General features: G+C 38.2%; 1 protein-coding gene and 1 long non-coding RNA gene across 4 annotated transcripts in view; one reads left to right on the top strand and one right to left on the bottom strand.

Moving 5' to 3' along the window:
- LOC114006714 (uncharacterized) overlaps nt 1–4248 on the bottom strand; it is a 49021-nt gene extending 44773 nt beyond the window's left edge. The window contains exon 1 of the long non-coding RNA XR_003548409.1: nt 4175–4248. This is a non-coding gene — a long non-coding RNA (uncharacterized LOC114006714). The remainder of the gene's footprint in view (nt 1–4174) is intronic.
- CRYBG3 (crystallin beta-gamma domain containing 3) overlaps nt 1–19700 on the top strand; it is a 125017-nt gene that overhangs the window by 47557 nt on the left and 57760 nt on the right. For 2 of the 3 annotated variants that reach the window (XM_006171553.3, XM_006171555.3), the window contains exons 4-8: nt 2846–9032; nt 10840–10884; nt 11724–11839; nt 12820–12967; nt 18421–18557. In XM_006171553.3, coding sequence (XP_006171615.1) covers nt 2846–9032; nt 10840–10884; nt 11724–11839; nt 12820–12967; nt 18421–18557 — 6633 coding nt within the window. Of the gene's footprint in view, nt 1–2845; nt 9033–10839; nt 10885–11433; nt 11479–11723; nt 11840–12819; nt 12968–18420; nt 18558–19700 lie in introns of all 3 variants that reach the window. The other variant, XM_006171554.3, reaches the window with a different exon arrangement.

Genomic DNA, 19700 nt, shown 5'->3' with positions numbered 1-19700 from the left:
CAAAGACAGGTTGTCTTCTGCAGCTTTTACTTTGTTTCATAACAATCTTTGATCTAGCCTGAAACTCATATAGCAACTGAAACTGCTTTTGCAAGGCAAAGCTTTCCTCTACACATCTTTGTAATAGACAGTGAAAAAAAATTAATATAACACAATCTTTTTTTTTTTTAACCACAGTGATGTGTTAGGTTTTTAGTGGATAGCAGTTATGAAGGCCTAAGTGAACTATTTCAGTTATTGAAGAAGTATGAAAGAAACACAGCTGATGAAGTTTCTACATATCAAAGGAGATTTACCTTCTGCTTGATTATTTAGACAAATCTCACATTCTTAATGTTATTGTTTTAAAGCTGGGGACACTATTTTTTTAGGTATTGGAATATTGATAACTGGACATGTTCATTATTTGTATTCTAGAATCATATTTTAATGATATGTTTAATCTGAAAAAATGAAGTAGAGCACATGTCAGATTTCCCTACCATTCATTTTTATAGTCAGGACACTAAAATGTAATAAAGAATTTAACTCATGAGAATTAAGATGTTAGTCTGAAATAGATTACTTTAGCATTTATTAGGTTGTCAGAAAAGTCATGACGTATTTTTTCCTGTGTTTTTCTATGCAAAAATGCTTTTCTGACAACCCAATAGCATTATTGTTTCACTTAGTCATTCATAAATTTACAGAAAAGATATTAAACATGTACCATTTGTCAAATCTTGTATGAGGACTTAAATGTATTAACATGATTAAGATACAGTGCCTTTGCTCAAATAGCCACCAGGGTTGTGGAGAAAATAAGTGCATAAGTCTTCTAAATTTAATATGGCACATGTTGGGTTCTGGGCACCCACCGATCAGACGCTAACTGTCCATTTCAGCAGTGAAGAGATATGGAGATAATTTGTGAGCTGAGACTTAGGGAACAGAGTTTTTCTTTGATGTTGGAACCAAAGGACAGAGAATGGTGTGTGTAAAGGACTACTGTGTAGCACGGCATGGGGCATGGTGTGAGAACTCCCAGAGTTGGATTCTTCAAAGGAAGTTGGATGCTGAGAACATCAGAATCTTTATGCTGGGGTTGGTTTCTACACTTTTTTCTAGAATTCTTTTTGATTCTTGCATTTACTCAAGCAATTTAATACTACACTAACCGAATATTTTAAGGACTTAATATGAGAGGATTTGAAGGGCAATTCTGTTAGTTATTGAGCTAAAAAATGTGGGGACCAGCAGTTAGCATAATGTCGCTGGACTCCCATGTAGTCGACTGCGGTTCAAGTCCCGGACCCGGTGGTTTAAACTCATGCAGGGCATGTGTGCATGTGTGCCCAAGATCCTGAGAGGAGAATGGAGGAGAAGGGATTGTGGCGTGGCCATCCCCCCTGGGAGGTGATTTCTCGCTCTGCCTTTCTGCCTCTCTCTGTCTTCTGGCAAGTGCACGTGCCCTATAGCAAAAATCTCTCAAAAAAAAAAATGTACTAAGTGCTTACTGTGAGCTAGACATCTTGCCAGGTGTTTTCCTTTATGCATACACATGTGCTGGGCGTGATTGAAGCCATCAGGTCTCGGACTTGGCCATGTCCATCACCTTAACCACCATGCCACCTGCTGGCCCCAGTGTTTCCTTTAAATATGCTAAAAGTTACTGTTTAGATTTACATGTAAGAGAAAGGAATAGAAGCTTGCTGTGATACTGTGATGTAGTGGATAAATCACAGTGATGTATCTCACTACCAATATGAGGTACCAAATCAGTATGGTCCCTTGTGAGTCCTTCATCTGTGATTAGAACTAGAACCTGAGCCTTGGACTTAGCCCACATTCTCTCCACTAATCACAGTCAGATGTACGTAAACAGGCAAAAAGGAACATTTCTAAGCAGCTCAAATGTTTGTCATGCTGCCTTTACATTCACCTGCTGCTTGGTGAATTATTATTATTATTATTATTATTATTTAAAAGAAGTTTTTACCTTAGGGCACATGTACTCGCTGGAGAGAGAAACACAAAGACAGTGAGAGCAAAAGTGAGAAATCACCTCTCGAGAGATGGCCATGCTGCAATTTCTTCTTCTCTATCTCCTGAGATGTTGGGCACATGTATGCACCTAGTGTGATTTTCAAGACAGTGGATCTGGTACTCAAACCGTGGTTGGCCATATGGGAATCTAGAGATGTAGCTATACCATCTGCTGGGCCCAATCTTTATTATTTTTAATAAATAAATTTCACTCAACCAGCAGGTGGTGTGGTGGTTAAGGCACTGAGTTTCCACATGGCTGATCATGGTTCAAGCACCAGACCTGATGGCTTGCTTTCTCTTTCTTTCTCTCCCTCTCTGTGTGTATCTCTCTAGTCAAATTAAAAATAATAGTAATAATAACAATAAAATTCAATAAAATAATTCTTTAAAAAAATAAATAAGTTTAACTAAAGCATTCTAGAAATTCCTCCCCAAATTCATATACATTAAAAGAAGTGCCTGGGACTAGCAGAGGGTATAATGGTTGTATCACTGGACTTCCACATAGTCAATCATGGTTTGAGTCTCTGACCTAGCAGCTTAAAACTCACACTGGGCACATGAGCATGTGTGCCCAAAATTCCAAGAGGAGAATGGAGAAGGTATTGCAATGTGGCCATTCCCTTGGGACAGGGGAGGGGGTGATTTCTTGCTTTCTGCCTCTTTGTCTCACCAGTGAGCACACATGCCCTATAGCAAAAATTTCTCTCTCAAAAAAAAGTGCCATTTGAGAGACATACATCACCATGATTATTGGATTACCATTAAATGTTACTTATTATATTTCCTAATACTCTCATGATGCTGCTTCTTACAGAGAAACTGATGGTCAACCAGAGAAGCCTTCAGTAACATATGCAACATATCGTGGCGCTAGACAAATTAGGAAATATTTACAGCAGCAGACCATGTTGGAAACTGTGCATCCCTTGGATGAAGAAAATGAAAGTTCTGACTCTAGTTCACACACACACAGTGGCCCTGGAAGTGAGATTGAAGCTGGGATAGTGCCACTGTCACCATCAGCTAGCACAGAGACATCAAGGAGAATATATTTGCTTGGAGGCCCTTTAGAAGACTCTGATTATAACAAAACAAATCTGAACACAGAAAGCCATCTGATAAACAACCCAGAACTGCGGGATAGTGTTACTTCTAAGGATGTTTTAAATCAAAATGGTCTTGGGGGACCTGAGAGATGCAGGTCATCTCCTTCTGCTGTGACTAACTCCAGCTACACTGTTGGAGAATCTGACTCACAGCACCACTTCCACTGTGTACCAGTTCCTCAGATTGACACACATTTGGTATGTTCAGCATTGCTTACAAAAAATAATGGCAACGCCCCTAGCAGTCCAGATTTCCAGGGGATAACTCCAGCAGAAGATACAGTAAAGGAAAAGAGCTCTGTGATGTGTGATGGGATATTGGTTCAAAGAGAAGAGGATCCTGAACCTCAGTGCTCTGCTGTTTCTGAATTCTATTGTTGTAAACCTGTTGGGAGTGACACTACTGAACAGGAAGGTACAAATGGTCCAAGTCCAAACAAATCCATTAGACATGAAGATCTGCAGTTGCCAGAGAGTAAGTGTTTTGACAGGCAAAAGTATGATGATAACTCATCCGAGGCTGCCAATCACACCAGCACCATTGCTCCTCAGAGACATGCTATGACAGACACTGAACTTGTAAGTGAAGAAACGAGGTTGTCTGCCCAAGACTTGCCAAGACATTTAGCTGTTACGGAAATCAGGCAAGAAACAGAAATTGTCTCACCTGGTGAACCCACAACGTCAAGTTACATAAAAAATTCAGTAGATAGGATTGAATTATTACCCAAAGATACTGACCAGTTGTTTGAAACAGAAGTCAGAAAGCTTGATTTGAAGCCATATGACAAAACGCACACCATTAGAGTAAATCAAAAGGACTCTGACTCTGAACAACATGTCAGTGAACTGGCAGTTACAGCATGTTCGGGAACTAAAATAGCACCTGAATTGAATTTTGAACTTAGCAGAAACCACATTCCAGAATGTCCCCTTCAATCTGAGAGTCTTCAACAAGCCAAAGGATCACATGATGATGCTAAAACACCTTTTAACCTTGAGTGTGAGAAAGCAGATTTAAATACTTTACCTCCTACCTTTGTTTCTGGAGTCGGAATGCCAAGGAAGTTGGATAATCCTGTATTAAATAAGGAGGGTTCTTCTGTGCTCATTAAAACTGAGGATGTCAATACCGTTGATATTTCTTTTCAAACCATTAAGTGTCATGAAGAAAATGGAACAAATCATGCTGAGGCTGCGGACACGAAGAGCTCTCCTTCCTGTCACCTTGAGCATGCATCTGCAGTTTTTGAATCCAAGGAAGTTCTAGCTGAGAGTGGAAACTGCCAAGTTCCTCTAGGTCCTGAAGCTAGTGACACTTTAACTGGAATGGACCCGCTGAGCTTTGAGTCTGAAAGGCTCTCTCAGGACCCCAGTGAAGCACAGATACTGCCTTCAAACACTGAAGCAAATAAGAGCCCAATAGAGATGAGGAATGATTCTCTTGCCTTGGAAACTCAGACTGATTGTATTGGTGAAACTTTATCAAAAGCCAAAGCTGATGGTCGGAACAATGTTCCTGTTAAGTCACATTTGGGAAGAGGAAAAACTGTAGCTTCATCCAAGATTTGTTCTGTTTCCCAAACAGAGCCTAGTGACATTTCTCAGGATAAAATTTCTTCTTCTGAATTAGTAATTACAGATATTCCAGCAAAGTCTCTTTTGTCAGAATTAACTTCTCCAGAGGTTGAACAAGACAAGAGTTTTCAATTAAGGGGTCATAAAGAGATTAAAGAGAAATGTTCAGCTGCTTGGCTGAAAAAGAAGGGCCAAGCTGAAGTTTCTCTTCCTGCCTCCAAACATCAAGATTTACAAGAAACAGAGGGAAATGCCTTAGGTTATCCTCTTGTTCTTCTTAAAAGTAACATCTCTGAGATTTTGCCTTCTGCTCACGAGAAAGTCACTAGGCAAATGGCACAGAGTTGTGAAGCCAATGCTTGTAAGATTCATCAATCTTTGGATATTTGTGGCACTAAAAAACCTGCTGGTCCCTCAGAAGGGGTAGAATTCAGCCTAACTAAGATTTCTCCAAAATTCCAAGAAACCGATAACACAAAAGTCAACTCCCCTTTTTCAGGTTCTGATACCAGTCTGGAAAAAAATACATTTGCATCTGAGGACACAAACTTTCTTGGTGTTTCTTCTGTGCTGAGATCAGAGAAGAAAGCCTTATCTCCTAGAAAGAAGGAGAGCACTCATTTTCTAACTGGTGGTATTGATAATGTGTCTTCTTCCTCTGGTCACTCTGAAGACGTTAGCATGGTTTTAAGTTCATGTAATGAGCCCTATAATTTTGATTCTGTAAAAGTTACCATAGATCTCACACGTGACGGTGCCTCCTTAGCTGACCTGCTGTATTCTAATAGCTCTGATTTGGAATTTGAAACACCTGTCTCAGTCAGGGCAGAAGTGACCCCATTTCAGGAACATCTGGGGATCCATACTGGGAAAGTACCCCCTGATTTCCTGACCTCTGCTCAATTTGACAGTCCCATGGAAGCAGAGGCTAGAGCAGTTGCTGAGGCTCTAGCGTCAGTTAACAGCTCACACCAGCAGAGTTCTGAAGCATCTGCTGAGCACGTAGAAGCCAGGAATAGAGTACATGACCAACCTTTGGACCTCAAAAGTGGTTTACTCAAAAAGGCTGATACATTGATTGCTGAGATTTTCAATTCTGTCAAGGAAGAGCTGACGTCTAAACACAGAGTGGGTGCCCGCCAGGAGCATATAACTGTAGATGGTATAATGAATCCAGGTACCCTGAAAGAAGACGTCCCTAAGAAAACACCATCAAAAGTGACACTAACAAAGGTCCAGCTCACAGAGTGTCTGGAACAGCAGGGCGTGGGAGGCATGTCAGAAGTCAAAGAGGAGGAGAAGGCCTGTGTTTTACCTACAGTTGGTGAGGAGCGTCTCCTTCTTGGTTCTGATAGAATAAATGTGTCTTGTTTATTGGAAGATCAAGCTAGGGAATTAGTCAATGAAGTTATTTATTCAGCCCAAGAAAATCTGACAAATGATGCTTTAGAAGATACTGAGGTTACCTGCAATTTTGAACCTCAGACTGATACTTCAGAAATTCTGAAAAGCGATAGTGTTAAACCACATGATAGAGTTAGGGAGTTCTTGGTATCAGAACAGGCAGTAAGTCAGAGCACATGTGGAATTAGTGAAAATGAAGTACTAAGTAGATTCTTCTCTGTAAGCGACTTAGTTAATGGGACAGAGTCAATTAAGGGAAGAGAAATAGTTCTCTACCAGAAACCCCCATTTTCTGGAAATGGAGTTGGGCAGTCTGATGGCATAAATTTACAGGAATCAGATACTGTTTTACTAGCTGAAGATATGCCTCAAAGACAATTAGATGATAGGGTAAAAACATGTGTATTTCTAAATAAGGACTGTAAAGAAACAACAGAGATAGTGTGTATGGATAATCACAAAACTGGGACAGAGGATACAAGAACTTTAGTATTAAATTTCAAATGGCCTCCCTCTGTGAATGAGGACATCCATGTAGCTGGTACATCCAAAAGCAGTTTGTCTGATAGTCTTGTGTGTGTATCTGAAAAAGGCTTGCCAGGACATAGCAAAAGCACATCTCTTGCAATGTCAGAAATAGGGAAAGTACACAAAAAGGATAATGAAGTAAATATAGGAAAAATTGAAGTTATACCTTCCATGCTAGAAATGGGAAAACCAAACAAGGATGCTGAATTCAATATTATGAAATGTGAGGGAATTCCTAATCCGTTAGAGGTGGGAAGAGCACATAAAAAGGATATTGAATTGAATTTCACAGAAACTGAGTCAAGAGCTGATGTTTTTGAAACAGAAGTACACCAGATGGATGCTGAGAGGTACACTGAAACAGCTGAGGGATTACCTGTCATTTTAGAAATGGAGAAAGCTAATAAGGGGAGGGACACTGAAGTGGATATTGGCAAAACTGAAGTGATGCCTGAGTCAGAAGTGAAAAATCCCTACCAGAAGGATGCTGAAGGAGATATTGCAAAGACTGAGGTGACACCTGTTACAATAGAAGTAAAAACTATTTACCAAAAGCATGCTGAAGGGGACGTTGGTAAGACTGGGGTACCATCTGTTATGCCAGAAGTAGAAAATATTTACCAAAAAGATGGTGAAGGGTTTGCTGAAAAGGCTGAAGTGATACCTATTACATTACAAATGGAAGATTTTTACCAAAAGGATGATGAGGAGGATGTTACAAAGACAGAAGTGGTAACTATTAGGTCAGAAACGAAAAATATTTACACAAATGATGTGGGAAAAGATGGTGGTAAAACTGAGTTGTTGCCCCTTATGATGGGAGTACTAAATATTTACCCAGATCCTGAGGGGAGTACTGGAGAGATGGAGGGATGTATGTTGGGAATGGAAACTACTTACCAAGAAGATGCTGAAGAGGTGGTTAGGAATCCAGAAATTGTACCTCCTGTGTTAGAAGTTGAGGACGCACATGAGGCAACATCTACCTCCTTAGAAATGGAGGAATTCTGCAAGAGGGAAGTGGGAGAGACTTTGGGATTGGCTGTGTCCATGCCCTCTGTGATAGAAATGACAAGAATATCCCCAGAAGATTCTGGTGGAGATACTGGTAAATGTGAAATACCATTCATGGAGGCAGATATTGAGAAAACATATGGAACAGAACTAGAATCGACCATTATACAAGTGGAGGACATGCCTCCTGTATTTAATACCGAAAAAGCACCCCAAGACTATGCTGAAGGGAATGCTGTAGAGAGGAAGGAAGAGCCCACTGAAACAAGGGAAGGCTTGATAGCACATGACCATAGACTCGCCTCACATTTCAAGGGCTATCAGTCACCTACATTAAGTAAGGACTATGAGGGCTACCCAGCTTTAGCAATGCCATATTTTCAAGCTGAGGATACCATAGTAAGTCTAGACAAGAGGATATCTGTTACTGCAGTATATGACAAAAGGAGAGATCTAGGTTACAGCAATGAAAAAGAAGAATCGAATTTAGCCTTCATTTCTCAGGATGAACAAGAAAATTCTTCCTTTACCATATTATATGAAGAGCCCCTTCAGGATGAGGATAAGTATGCTTCTGCAGAAGTCAGAAGAACACGGTCTGTCTTGTTTCCTGTTGCATCCCCTGACGGTGTGCCTGTGCTGGCATGTGAAAGGTCTGAGAGTAGAACTGACCTTGTCCATCATTTTGAAAAAGACATGAAATTAGGTGAGACGTTTGATAGTGATAGTTCAGAGATGTTTTTATCAGTGGAGGCCAAAAGATACAAAATTTATCCTTTAGCATTGTCTCCCATTTACGAGGATGACAGCTCCCAGGAAGACATTTTATCCAATGATGTCTCACCTGGTCACCAGGGCTCCATGAAATCAAGAGAGAATGCAGATCAGTCCTCTTCTGTTTTGTCACTTCTTCAGTCGGTATCAGAGCGTTTAAAGATGAATTTTGATGAAGATGACAGACAGGCAGCAGAGGAGGAGGAGGAAGAGGAGGAAGCATTGCATAAAAGAGATCTAAGATCCCAAAGAAGGGAGCATGTTACCTTCCAGTTGCCAGATCCTTCCATCGCATTTTACCCTGAGGTTGACCAGGAAAGCACTGGAATTTCTAAGAACTCCAATGTAATGTCAAACGAACCTACTACCTCCAATCTACAAATTGGTCTGTGGCCAGAAAAGGCCTCCTTGCTGCAAAAATCCGACCTTACATCTAAACTACATTCTTCTCTAAAGAGTGCTTATCATCAGTATTTGCAGACTTCTAAAACTCATTCTTTAGAAAAAGGAGCCAGATTCGGTGGGATTTTTCAGGAGCCAGTGTCAAAGTATTTCCGTGTTCAAGACCACTCAGACAGATTGAACCCATATATCGAGGTAAGTTGTTTTAATTGTTAACTAGTAAAGTAAAGCTTTGGGCATAACATTTTCTAAAAGCTTATTAAAATCAGTCTTTTGTTGAGCATGCATACAGGTGCCCAAAATCAGTGGGCTGGAGGAGGAAAGGAAGGCAAGCGTGGCATGACCAGACACACTGGAAAATGCTTCTTTTTCTCTCTCTGCCCCCAACCCTTCCCCACTTTCTATCTCCCCCACACACATTCCTCCCTCTCTGTTATGTCCATGGACGTTCCAGCATGAACAACGGAAAAACAAAATTTTAAAAGAAAAACAGTATTTTGAGCTTGTATAAAGTTTCTTTTTTTAACAAAAATATTAGAAGTTTATTCTTCGAAATGTATTATAACTTGTATTTTTAGCTGGATTGTTAACATTGTGAAAACAAAATTGCTTAGTCATAATAAAAAAAGCATAATAATAAAGCAAGTTATCTTGTAGTCCTTTGCTAATACGTTTTAAACTAAATTAAGTGACACACTCAGAAATTGTTGAAGTGTACTATATGTGGGAATATTGTTCCTTTACTTTTAGCTTAGGTATCTCATGAAACTATTTCTGGTAGGGCAAAGTGTTAAGAATTTGTCTGGCAACCTTTACTGAGCTGTTCATGTTGTTCAGCATATAAGGAGTGAGCAGTGATTCCAAGAAGAAGAGCCGAAGCCATTATAGCTGGAAAATGTTTTGAAATTCAATTACATATGTTTTTGACTTGAAAATATCTAGAGGTCTAATGTAGAGTAATTCACTGAATGTGGGACTCCTTTCTGTGGCATTCCTAAGATCATGGAACTTTCTATAGAATACCCAAGACCTGCATCTTTACCTAACACAGCCTTAGTAACAAACAGTAATACAGACTGACCATCCGTAATCCAAAAAACTGAAATCTGAAATACTCCAAAATCTGAAGTTTACCATAAGTGGGAAATTCCATACCTGTTCTTACATGATGGATCATAGTCAAAATGCTACAATACAGAAATACAGTATAAAATTAACTTGGGACTATGTGTATAAGGTGGACATGAAATATAAGTGAATTGCCTGTTTAGACTGATACCTCATTATTTGTATGCAGATATTCCAAAAATCTGAAAAAATCCAAGATCTGAAGCACTTCTAGTCCTAAGCGTTTTGAATAAGGGATACTCTGTCTGTAATTGAACAGCAACCAATGTCTTGCAAGACAAGTTGTTTTAAAAGAAATGATGGGCTTCAAAGAAATGTTTCTTTCATGGGTCCCCATTGCCTAGAAAACCATGTAGATCCCCCTTACTTTATACTATAAGGCCCCTGAGTTCTATTTTGTCCAACCTTCTCTTCCCACACATGGTTACATATTCTGTGCTTCCTACCTCGGTACTGTTTCTCTAGATGGTTCCCTTCTTGACTTTGTCCCTTCCTGCCTCAATCTGCCACTTTTTTTTTACTCATTGAAATCCTGTTTTCCTAGATCCTGTCAATACCATTTCCTCAGAGATTCCTCTTTGAGTCCATTGCCTCACCTCATTGTCTTTGTGTTTCACCTATGGATTTAACTCAGTCCTCCACTTAGAAGACCAATGCCAGTGTGATTGTCTGTTCCCTCCCTAAGCTATGTGCTTGTTAGGGACAGAGACAACATATTATTTTCTTGTCTGTGTACATTTCTATCTCTTGTATTTAGAGAAGCACCTTATTCATAGTGGTCACTAAGTAAATACGTAATGAACTGAATTTATAACTGCTAAGAACGTGAACTGATTTTGCTTTTGTTTTACATTTTCCATGCTTTAAATTTCAGAATGTTGACAAACAAACTCTGAGATGTAACCCAAGACCTGGGAAGGTAAGCATAACTTTCCCAGGTAGGTTAAAATAACAGGTAGAAAAAAAAAAAAAAGCAATCCTTTCTCCTTCGTGTCCAACCTTCTCTTCCCACACATGGTTACATATTCTGTGCTTCCTACCTCGGTACTGTTTCTCTAGATGGTTCCCTTCTTGACTTTGTCCCTTCCTGCCTCAATCTGCCACTTTTTTTTTACTCATTGAAATCCTGTTTTCCTAGATCCTGTCAATACCATTTCCTCAGAGATTCCTCTTTGAGTCCATTGCCTCACCTCATTGTCTTTGTGTTTCACCTATGGATTTAACTCAGTCCTCCACTTAGAAGACCAATGCCAGTGTGATTGTCTGTTCCCTCCCTAAGCTATGTGCTTGTTAGGGACAGAGACAACATATTATTTTCTTGTCTGTGTACATTTCTATCTCTTGTATTTAGAGAAGCACCTTATTCATAGTGGTCACTAAGTAAATACGTAATGAACTGAATTTATAACTGCTAAGAACGTGAACTGATTTTGCTTTTGTTTTACATTTTCCATGCTTTAAATTTCAGAATGTTGACAAACAAACTCTGAGATGTAACCCAAGACCTGGGAAGGTAAGCATAACTTTCCCAGGTAGGTTAAAATAACAGGTAGAAAAAAAAAAAAAAAGAATTATTTTAGGCTTGGGGAATTTAAGATAAGTACTTTTAACTGACTTAGAAAATGCTTGTTTTACTAAAGATTTAACATCTATAGTAATATTTGCTTTCTGTATACTAGAATTTTTCTTCTATATAGTAGCATATTTTGAATTTAATTTAAATGAATTCTTAAAATTACTTATTGTGCCTTGTTTTAGGTTGTTATCTATGATCTCCATGGAACTAAATATAAACAAGAGATCTACTGTAATATTCCTGATGCTACATCATGGTCTTTTCCACATGGAGTACTGATAAAAGTTGTAAGAGGCTGGTAAGAAGGCCCCTTAAAATACTTTATAGTGTATTTTCAAGATTAAGTATGTCTTATTGAGTTTTTTTGTGTGTATGTGTGTGAAAATCATATTCCCTTTCCTTTATTTTTTGACAGAGTATTTTAAAACAGTGTTTTATAACGTAATTGCTCTGTTTATTTACTATGGCAGAAAATATTGACTGTTTTTAGTCATTAAAGCCACAGGAAGACATAGACCTAGTATATACTATCCATACATCCAGTATCACACTGTAACTGCATCATTAGCAGGGTAAGTTTGGCAAGTGAAGTTGAATGCTTCAGTTGAATGAAGCATAGCTTTGAAAATGAGTTCAGAATTTGTGGGATGCAAAGGAATGTAGAGGCCACATAGTTAGAAGTCATTTGTATAGCTGACATGCTCAAGAAGTGAAGAATTCTTTGTGTTCTGAAAATGATGGAGAACCTCATTTGTTATGATAGACCATAGACTAAGTCCATTCTGGAACCAGAGTTTCTTTGTCCAGTGTTTAAGTTACTTTCTGATCAGTATTCAGGTTGAAAGCAGTATAATGTATTGTTGTCCTCATATGAAATGGGACACATGTACTGTATTACTGAGCAACAGGAAAAGCAGTATAGAAGTGTCATTTGTAATTATTAAACAGTCTTTTCTAATAGAAGTGTTTAGGTTTATGTCTATAGCATCTACAAAGTCCATATACATGTACATAGAGACATAGGCATGTATCGTGAGATGTTCAGAGAATATTTTTATTATTTCCCAGTCATATGTGCTTTTGTCCTTTCTTTACTTAGTCTGTACTTAAATTAGTCTAGTTTGCTGTTCCAAAAATAGGATTATATGCTGACAGTGGAAGACAGCTCAACCTAAAAAATTTAGGTAGATAAAATAGTCTGTGACTTTTATGATTTGTTTTATGCCTCATTTCTTAGAAGACAGAATATAACTTATCACTGCATTTGTATTTGTCTAGCTGGATTTTGTATGAGAAGCCACATTTCCAAGGCCAGAAATGTGTGTTGGAAGAAGGGGAAAAGGTGTTAAATCATGACTGGGTTCTACAAAACAGAAAACATCCGCACAGAAACTTCGTGTTGGGTTCTATCAAACGTGTCTTAAAGGTAACAAAACTGTCGGTTTTTCCTTATGTTACATTTTATTTGTCAAGTAGGAAAGCGGTGGTGTGGCCTAGCAATGTTTAGAAATGGTAGCTAATATCTGTGTAATTTTGTTATGGGTTGTCAGAAAATTGTGATGCAGTTTAGCATAGAAAAACATAGAAAAATACACGACTTTTCTGACAACCCAATAATTCTCATTATCCCATTGATAATATTCTGAATTTATACATATAAAAAATACAGTGAATGATAATTTAACATGTTAACAGTATTCTGGCCCATAAAATGGAACATGCTGTGCCATACATGTGTATGTGCATTTATGTGTATGTATTTTAATAGCATTTGGGGAATACAATCTAGAAATCTTTAGAAAAAGAGACAATATTTCCAAATATATCTTCTTTTTATTTTTAAATAATAATTTATTTAATTTTATTTATTATTACTATTACTCAATTTGACCAGAGACAGACACAGAGAGCGAGGGAGAGTGATACAGTGAGCTGCCAGGTCTAGGATTTGAACCATGGTTGGTCATGTGGGAGTCCAGCCTCTTAATCAGCAAGTCACCTGCTGGCCCCAAATATAGTTTTTTCTTATGGACATCACTACTACTTTGTATAGGTGTGTGTGTGCATGTGTGTGTGTTTATAAGGGGAAATTAGAGAAGGAAGATTGCAGAGAGGAAGAGAAAATGTACTTTTTAACTATTTACTTAGAAGACACTATTTAATACAAACATGAAGAAAGTCTTCCAGTAATAAAACATTTTGTAATTAGTTATGTGGAGATTTACAGGAGGAGTAAATTAATGACAAAGACAGATCTCAGATAAGGACAGATTTCTTCCATGTATTCTTAAGATTTTCTTCAGTAGTAATATAATACCCTGTGGGACTAGCAGTTGGTGTAATGGCTATGTTGATGGACTCCCATGTAGTTGACCACGGTTCCAATCCCAGACCCGGTGGCTTAAACTCATGCCAGGCGCATGTGCTTACGTGCCCAAGATCCCAAGAGGAGAATGGAGGAGAAGGGAGTGTGGCATGGCCATCCCCCCTGGGGGGTGATTTCTCACTTTCTGTCTCTCTCTCTTGTCTTTCTGGAGAGCACATGTGACCTATAGCAAAAAACCACTCAAAAAATACATTTACAAAATGCATTATATAATGCAATTACTTTATACATAAAAAAAATATAAATTGAGGTGGGCTCTATCATGATGGTTTGGATAGATGTTATTAAACTTACTGATTTTTTTCTGAGAGAGAGAGTTTTGCTATAGGGTTCATGTGCTCACTGGAGAGACAGAAAGTGAGAAATGATCCCTGAGGGGATGGCCATGCCACAATCCCTTCTCCATTTTCCTTTTAGGATTTTGGAGACGCATGCACAAGCATCCAGCATGAGTTTTAAGTTGCCAGGTCCAGGACTTGAACTGCAGTCAACTACGTGGGAGTCCAACCATGTAACCATTACACCATCTGCTGGCCCCTGTTATTAAACTCTTGATAGTTGCAAATACAATACCAAGAAATTAAAGATCGTATACAGAAAAACCAAAGTTATCATTAAGAGATGTTCTGCATTTCATGTGAATCAGGACTTTCTGCAAAATTAAAACTAATCCTGTATCTAGCAAATACTGGATCTGCTTTTGGACCTAGTACTGTGGTCTGGGCACTGGGGATGGAACATGTGTGGCATACAGTCTTTTACTTCAGTTTGTAAAAGTCTGGAAGAGAGCTGAGTTACCCATCCATCTGACATGGAATAACTCCCCAGGGGGGATGACCATCTGTCAGGCTCAGTGGGCACACACAGCAGAGGTACTTCACCTCTTAAGAAGAGGTACCTCACCTGGAGCAGGTGTCCCTGGATTAGAATCTTGATAAATAGGAGTTATGCAGAGTGGGGGCTGTGAGGGAGTTGGTGGCTTGGTGGTACTGCAGTGGAGAGGGGGAGGGCTGGGTCCATTTTCATTCACAGATTTTACTGCAACCAGCTCAGTTCTGCAAGCTGCATTTGACTGTTCACTTAATTAGCTAACTCACTAGAAATTCTTTGAAATGACTAATTACTTTGTAGGTGTAATCTTCTAAGGTTTATGTAACTTGTGCTTTTGTGCGTGCCTTGTGAATACCAGGCACCATGCCAGGCCTCGTGGGGAAAAAAATGAATAAGATATGGCTAACAGCCATTTCTCCAGCCTCTGTAAAATCCAATAACAATAAAATCAACAAGTTCAGTCTGCAGTGTGGATATTTGAATAGATCTTTGCACGTCTAGCATTTGCTTAGAAAATATTATAGGAAAGAATAAGTCATGCTTGTATTTTTTCCCCTTTTCCATTGTTCTTAGTTTTTTGTTTTGTTTTGTTTTGCTGCAGTGTTAGTGCCCACATGTCTTACATAGGCTAGCAATTTTCAGTGAGGAAGGAAAATAAAACTATTAGGCTTTGAATGGAAAGGGCATTGATATTGTTCTAAATGTTTTACAAAGTAATAATCAGGCATCAAACTGCTTCCTTTTCCCAGCCATGTCGGAATCCTGCCTCTTGAGAGCATCATTGCCATGCTGAATTCATCTAGGCCTATACCAACTTTATCTTATTCCATCATCTTTGTTTTAGGTGCTCTCATCTGTGTAAGCAAAACATTAATGACCGTTACAGATAATATTTTAATGGTGTCTTCACTTTGCTGAGAGCACATACAGCAGGTGCTCTCGGTTATCAGCAGTTGTAGATTCATTCCACTCAAGGGTCATCTTGCCCTCAGTGGAAATAATTGAGGATGGAAGCAGCAGTGCAGTGAATCTTTGACTCAAGTGCTTTCTTTAATCAATCAGAGTAAACTAGTATTTCAGATTACTATGTTTACCATGCACTTGATATTCTTTTGAAAGGTCTGACATTTTTTCTTCTGGCCAGGTGTTACTTAGGTTATGTTCTCATTAATATGAGCCAAGAACAGAAAAACCTTTTATTAGATCAGAAACTGGAATTATCTTATGTAAGGTGATGACAGCTAGATTTTCTTGTTAACTGTAACTCATTTCTACCACATTTCTCTCCTATAACTTTATTTCCATCTCAACTAACAGCTAATAGGATAAGCTTGCACATTTCACCAGGGTATATTTGTAAAGTATAGCATGACAAGAAGAGTCTGGGAGGAAGCCATACAAACTTAGAATAAACTGTTTATCGTTGCTAGGTTACTATAAAGTGCCCTTTAGTTGCGAGTGTTTGGCTGCCTTTGTTGATCAGGAATTATACAAGTCTTGCAAAAGATGCTATTTCTGGACAGCCACCATGAAGAAGACAGAACTTATTAGTGAACTCTTTTTCAATCAACAAGAGCAAAATTGAGCTTCTCGTAAACTGAGAACCTAAGCTTCTTATTTTTGTTTACTTTCATTTTTTTAGTTAATCATACTTTTGCTGTTATGCTATTTCCTTTTGTGTTGTTGTAGACTTAAACGCCTCTTAGCTTTTTAAAATTTTTTCTGTTAAAGTACACCACCCAAACATTGTTTGTATAACACAATGCAGAGGAAGCTTGTTTGTGTGAGACACTTAGCTATGTATTCTGTTACTGTACCTCAGGTCCCTGGGGGGACATTAATGTGGTAGCATTTGAAATAATGTTCTAGAACTCTATTATTAATAGTATACAAAAGAGCCTTGAAGATTGAAAAGTGACTGTTCTGGATATTTCTATTTTTGAAATGAAACTTCAAAGGAAATATACCTTATACTTTAAAGGATATAGTAAACCTAATTTTCTGAAGAATGAGATCTTTACATTTGCTTGCTTTTACATATTAAGAATAATTGAGAACTGAGACCAGCAGATGGTGTAATAGTTACATTGTTGGACTCCCATGTAGTCCACCACCGTTCAAGTCCCGGACCTTGCGGTTTAAAACTCACACTGGGTGCGTGTACTTGCATGCCCAACATCCCAATAGGAAAATGAAGAAGGTATTGTGGAGCGGCCATTTCCTCCCCCCACCCCCAAGGGGTATTTTCTCACTTTCTGTCACTCTGTCTCTCTCTCTCTCCGGTAAGCACATGCTCCCTATAGCAAAAATCTTTCTTAAAAAGAAAACACTGAGAACTTAGTTTGAGAAAAGATATAAAAATCAGAAAGTAGCAGTTGCAAAATTGCAAAACTTGTAATAAAAAATACTAGTGTCCAGTTTCTAATGAATACTACCTATAATTGTTATTGCATTGACTTATTATTAAAGCATATTTGTTTAAATTTTACAATGTCATGGATGATCTTATGCTACTTAAACTTAAGCTGTGTAAGTATATGCTCATGACTACTGCAGTAGATTGTATGTTCAGACAAACGTGCTGTCATTTCAGAAAGGGAAAATAATTGTGATTTTTTTGTTCCCTAGGAAGTGCGAGATAGGATTTTGAGTTAGAACTGGACTATTGTAAGAGCTTTTCATAAAAGAGATAGAGAATTATCTCAGTAGTTGAGAAGCAAGGGTAAGAGAGGCATCTTCATAACTTACAGAGGCCGCAGAGGGAGTAGAGATCGTGGAAGTCAGTTTGACTACAGAATTGTGGAAAGTCTGTGTAATTCAGTTTTGGTGCCATAGTGTAGAAAAGCAAACAGAAGTATGAATTTGATGTTATTGGGTCTGGAGCCAGAGAAGTGTCTTGAGAAAAGTAGTGTTCTAATAAGCTCAGCTTTGTAGTGAGTGGTGAGTACTTCACTGGTGGTTATGAGATTGTGACTAGGCCCATAATCAAAGTTTGGGCCTGACCAAAGGCTCTGACAGTGGGAATAGGTAAGAAGAGAGATACAATAGTGAAATTTTACAAAAAGGTATAGCAGGACATGGTGACAGTATGTAATTTTTTATGACTATAATGAAGGATCAAATTTCATAATGCACTTCTTCACACCGCACTAAAAAAATTAGTCTCTCAAGTAAAAAAACAGATTTCCTTTACCTCACCTCTAATTCCTACTTCTTTTGTCAATGTAAATTAGATAAACACACTAAAGGGATAGAGCTTCTCTATTTATTTTTAATGGTCCCCATGAGATCAACTTTCATTTAACTCCCTTTCCTCTTTTATGGCTTTGTTATGCTTCTAAGAAGGAAGGCTTATAGACATTTTGCACGCAGATAGTTCACTAACTCTGAACGTTGCCTAATGGAACACGTCTTTGAAAAGCAGCAGGAAAAAGTGGGAAAATAATTTTTCCATCAATGATATTTATAATTTAATGTTTTTTCCACAACTCCTTAGAAAAACGTATTTTATAAAGAGGTTAAGGAGAAACAAAGTTTATATTGTTTTCATGAACAAATTCAACTGAACAATGAAAATAATTGTAACTTTATTCCCAGGTTTGAGAATACTAAACTTTGTCTAGATGATGTTAAAATCAAGTTATTTATTTTTAAAACAACAGGATTGCAGCATTCCAGAGATTGAACTTTGTCCACAGTCTGACCCAGCATGTTGTCCTGTCTACATACAGCGAGCAGTCCCCAATTTGGAAGAGCTGAACATCCCCAAATCTGTGTCCTTTACTGTAAAGTCAGGAGTGTACGTATCAGTTTCTCTTTATTGCAGTGATTGATGACCACTCCAGTTAAATTTTTGTTTGATATTTCAGTAGGCAGCATACGTATTTCCAAAGTCTTATTTAATTAACTGCATTTGTATACTACTCGATACCCAAGAAATATTACTGCAGGGGATAAAGCAGATTCTGTCTTTGGATCCAATTAAAGCTTTGATGTATGACTCATAGGAACAAGTTATAGGACTCTCAAACATAGTTCTTGATAGATGGATGGATTTATTGTCTTTTCATCTAATAAATTTTGAGACTGAGAAATAAAAGTATGTTCCTGTCCTAAAGTTCTGAAGTCTGAACTATTTCTAGAATGTCCAAGTGCTAATAGTTATTGAATGTGACCTTAGTGCCAGGAACATGTCACTTGTTTTTTGCTCCTCGCGAGGCAGGTAGTGTTACCTTCGTACTGTAGATTAATGATTTGTCCCAGGTTGCCAGCGCATCAGCATGGATTTGGTACTAGACCTCTCTGATTCCAAAAGTATCTGTAGGACTAGAAGTCAGAGTTCAGTCCCAGATTGGCTGGAATCACAAAGCCTATGGATGCCTATTTCACCCTGGATCTCTCTTTTATTTTTAAATTGTTTTCATCTGCTGATGATTGGTGTAAAATTTTGGAGTCCCCATGGGACCTCTTTTTTTTGTCTCTTCCCACCATAAATTAGACCTTTTGGGTAGACTCAATACTACAATTGGCCCTATCTGTGAAAAACATCTATAATTAATAAACTAAGCTGGAAAAAAAGTTGGGGTTTTGAGGAATCTTATTTTGAATACTGTTCCTGAGGCAGCTAAGAGAACTGATAGAGATTCTCACATGTGGGTCAGAATGTAACCTGCTTAGTGGAATTCCTACCTCCGATTGCCCCAGTTTCAAAAAGAATGGAATAAAATGGATTTTTCAGTTATGTCCTGTTTGCTTTAAAGGGATCACATGTTATGTATATTGGAAAATTCTAAGAAAAAGAATGCCTAGCACTTGGAAATCCTATTGTACATTTTATAGTATAGTGTGCTAATGTCAGTACAGTATTTAATGACGTGTTAATTTTGTTGTTGCATACTGTCTGTATAATCACTTTGCGTAAGGTTTCCTAGTGTAATTCTAT

The sequence above is a fragment of the Tupaia chinensis genome, unplaced genomic scaffold (genome assembly GCF_000334495.1).
Source record: "Tupaia chinensis unplaced genomic scaffold, TupChi_1.0 Scaffold149851_1, whole genome shotgun sequence".
NCBI classification, from domain to species: domain Eukaryota; kingdom Metazoa; phylum Chordata; class Mammalia; order Scandentia; family Tupaiidae; genus Tupaia; species Tupaia belangeri.
The sequence above is the reverse complement of the archived record's forward strand: the minus strand, read 5'-3'. Positions and strand labels throughout refer to the sequence as shown.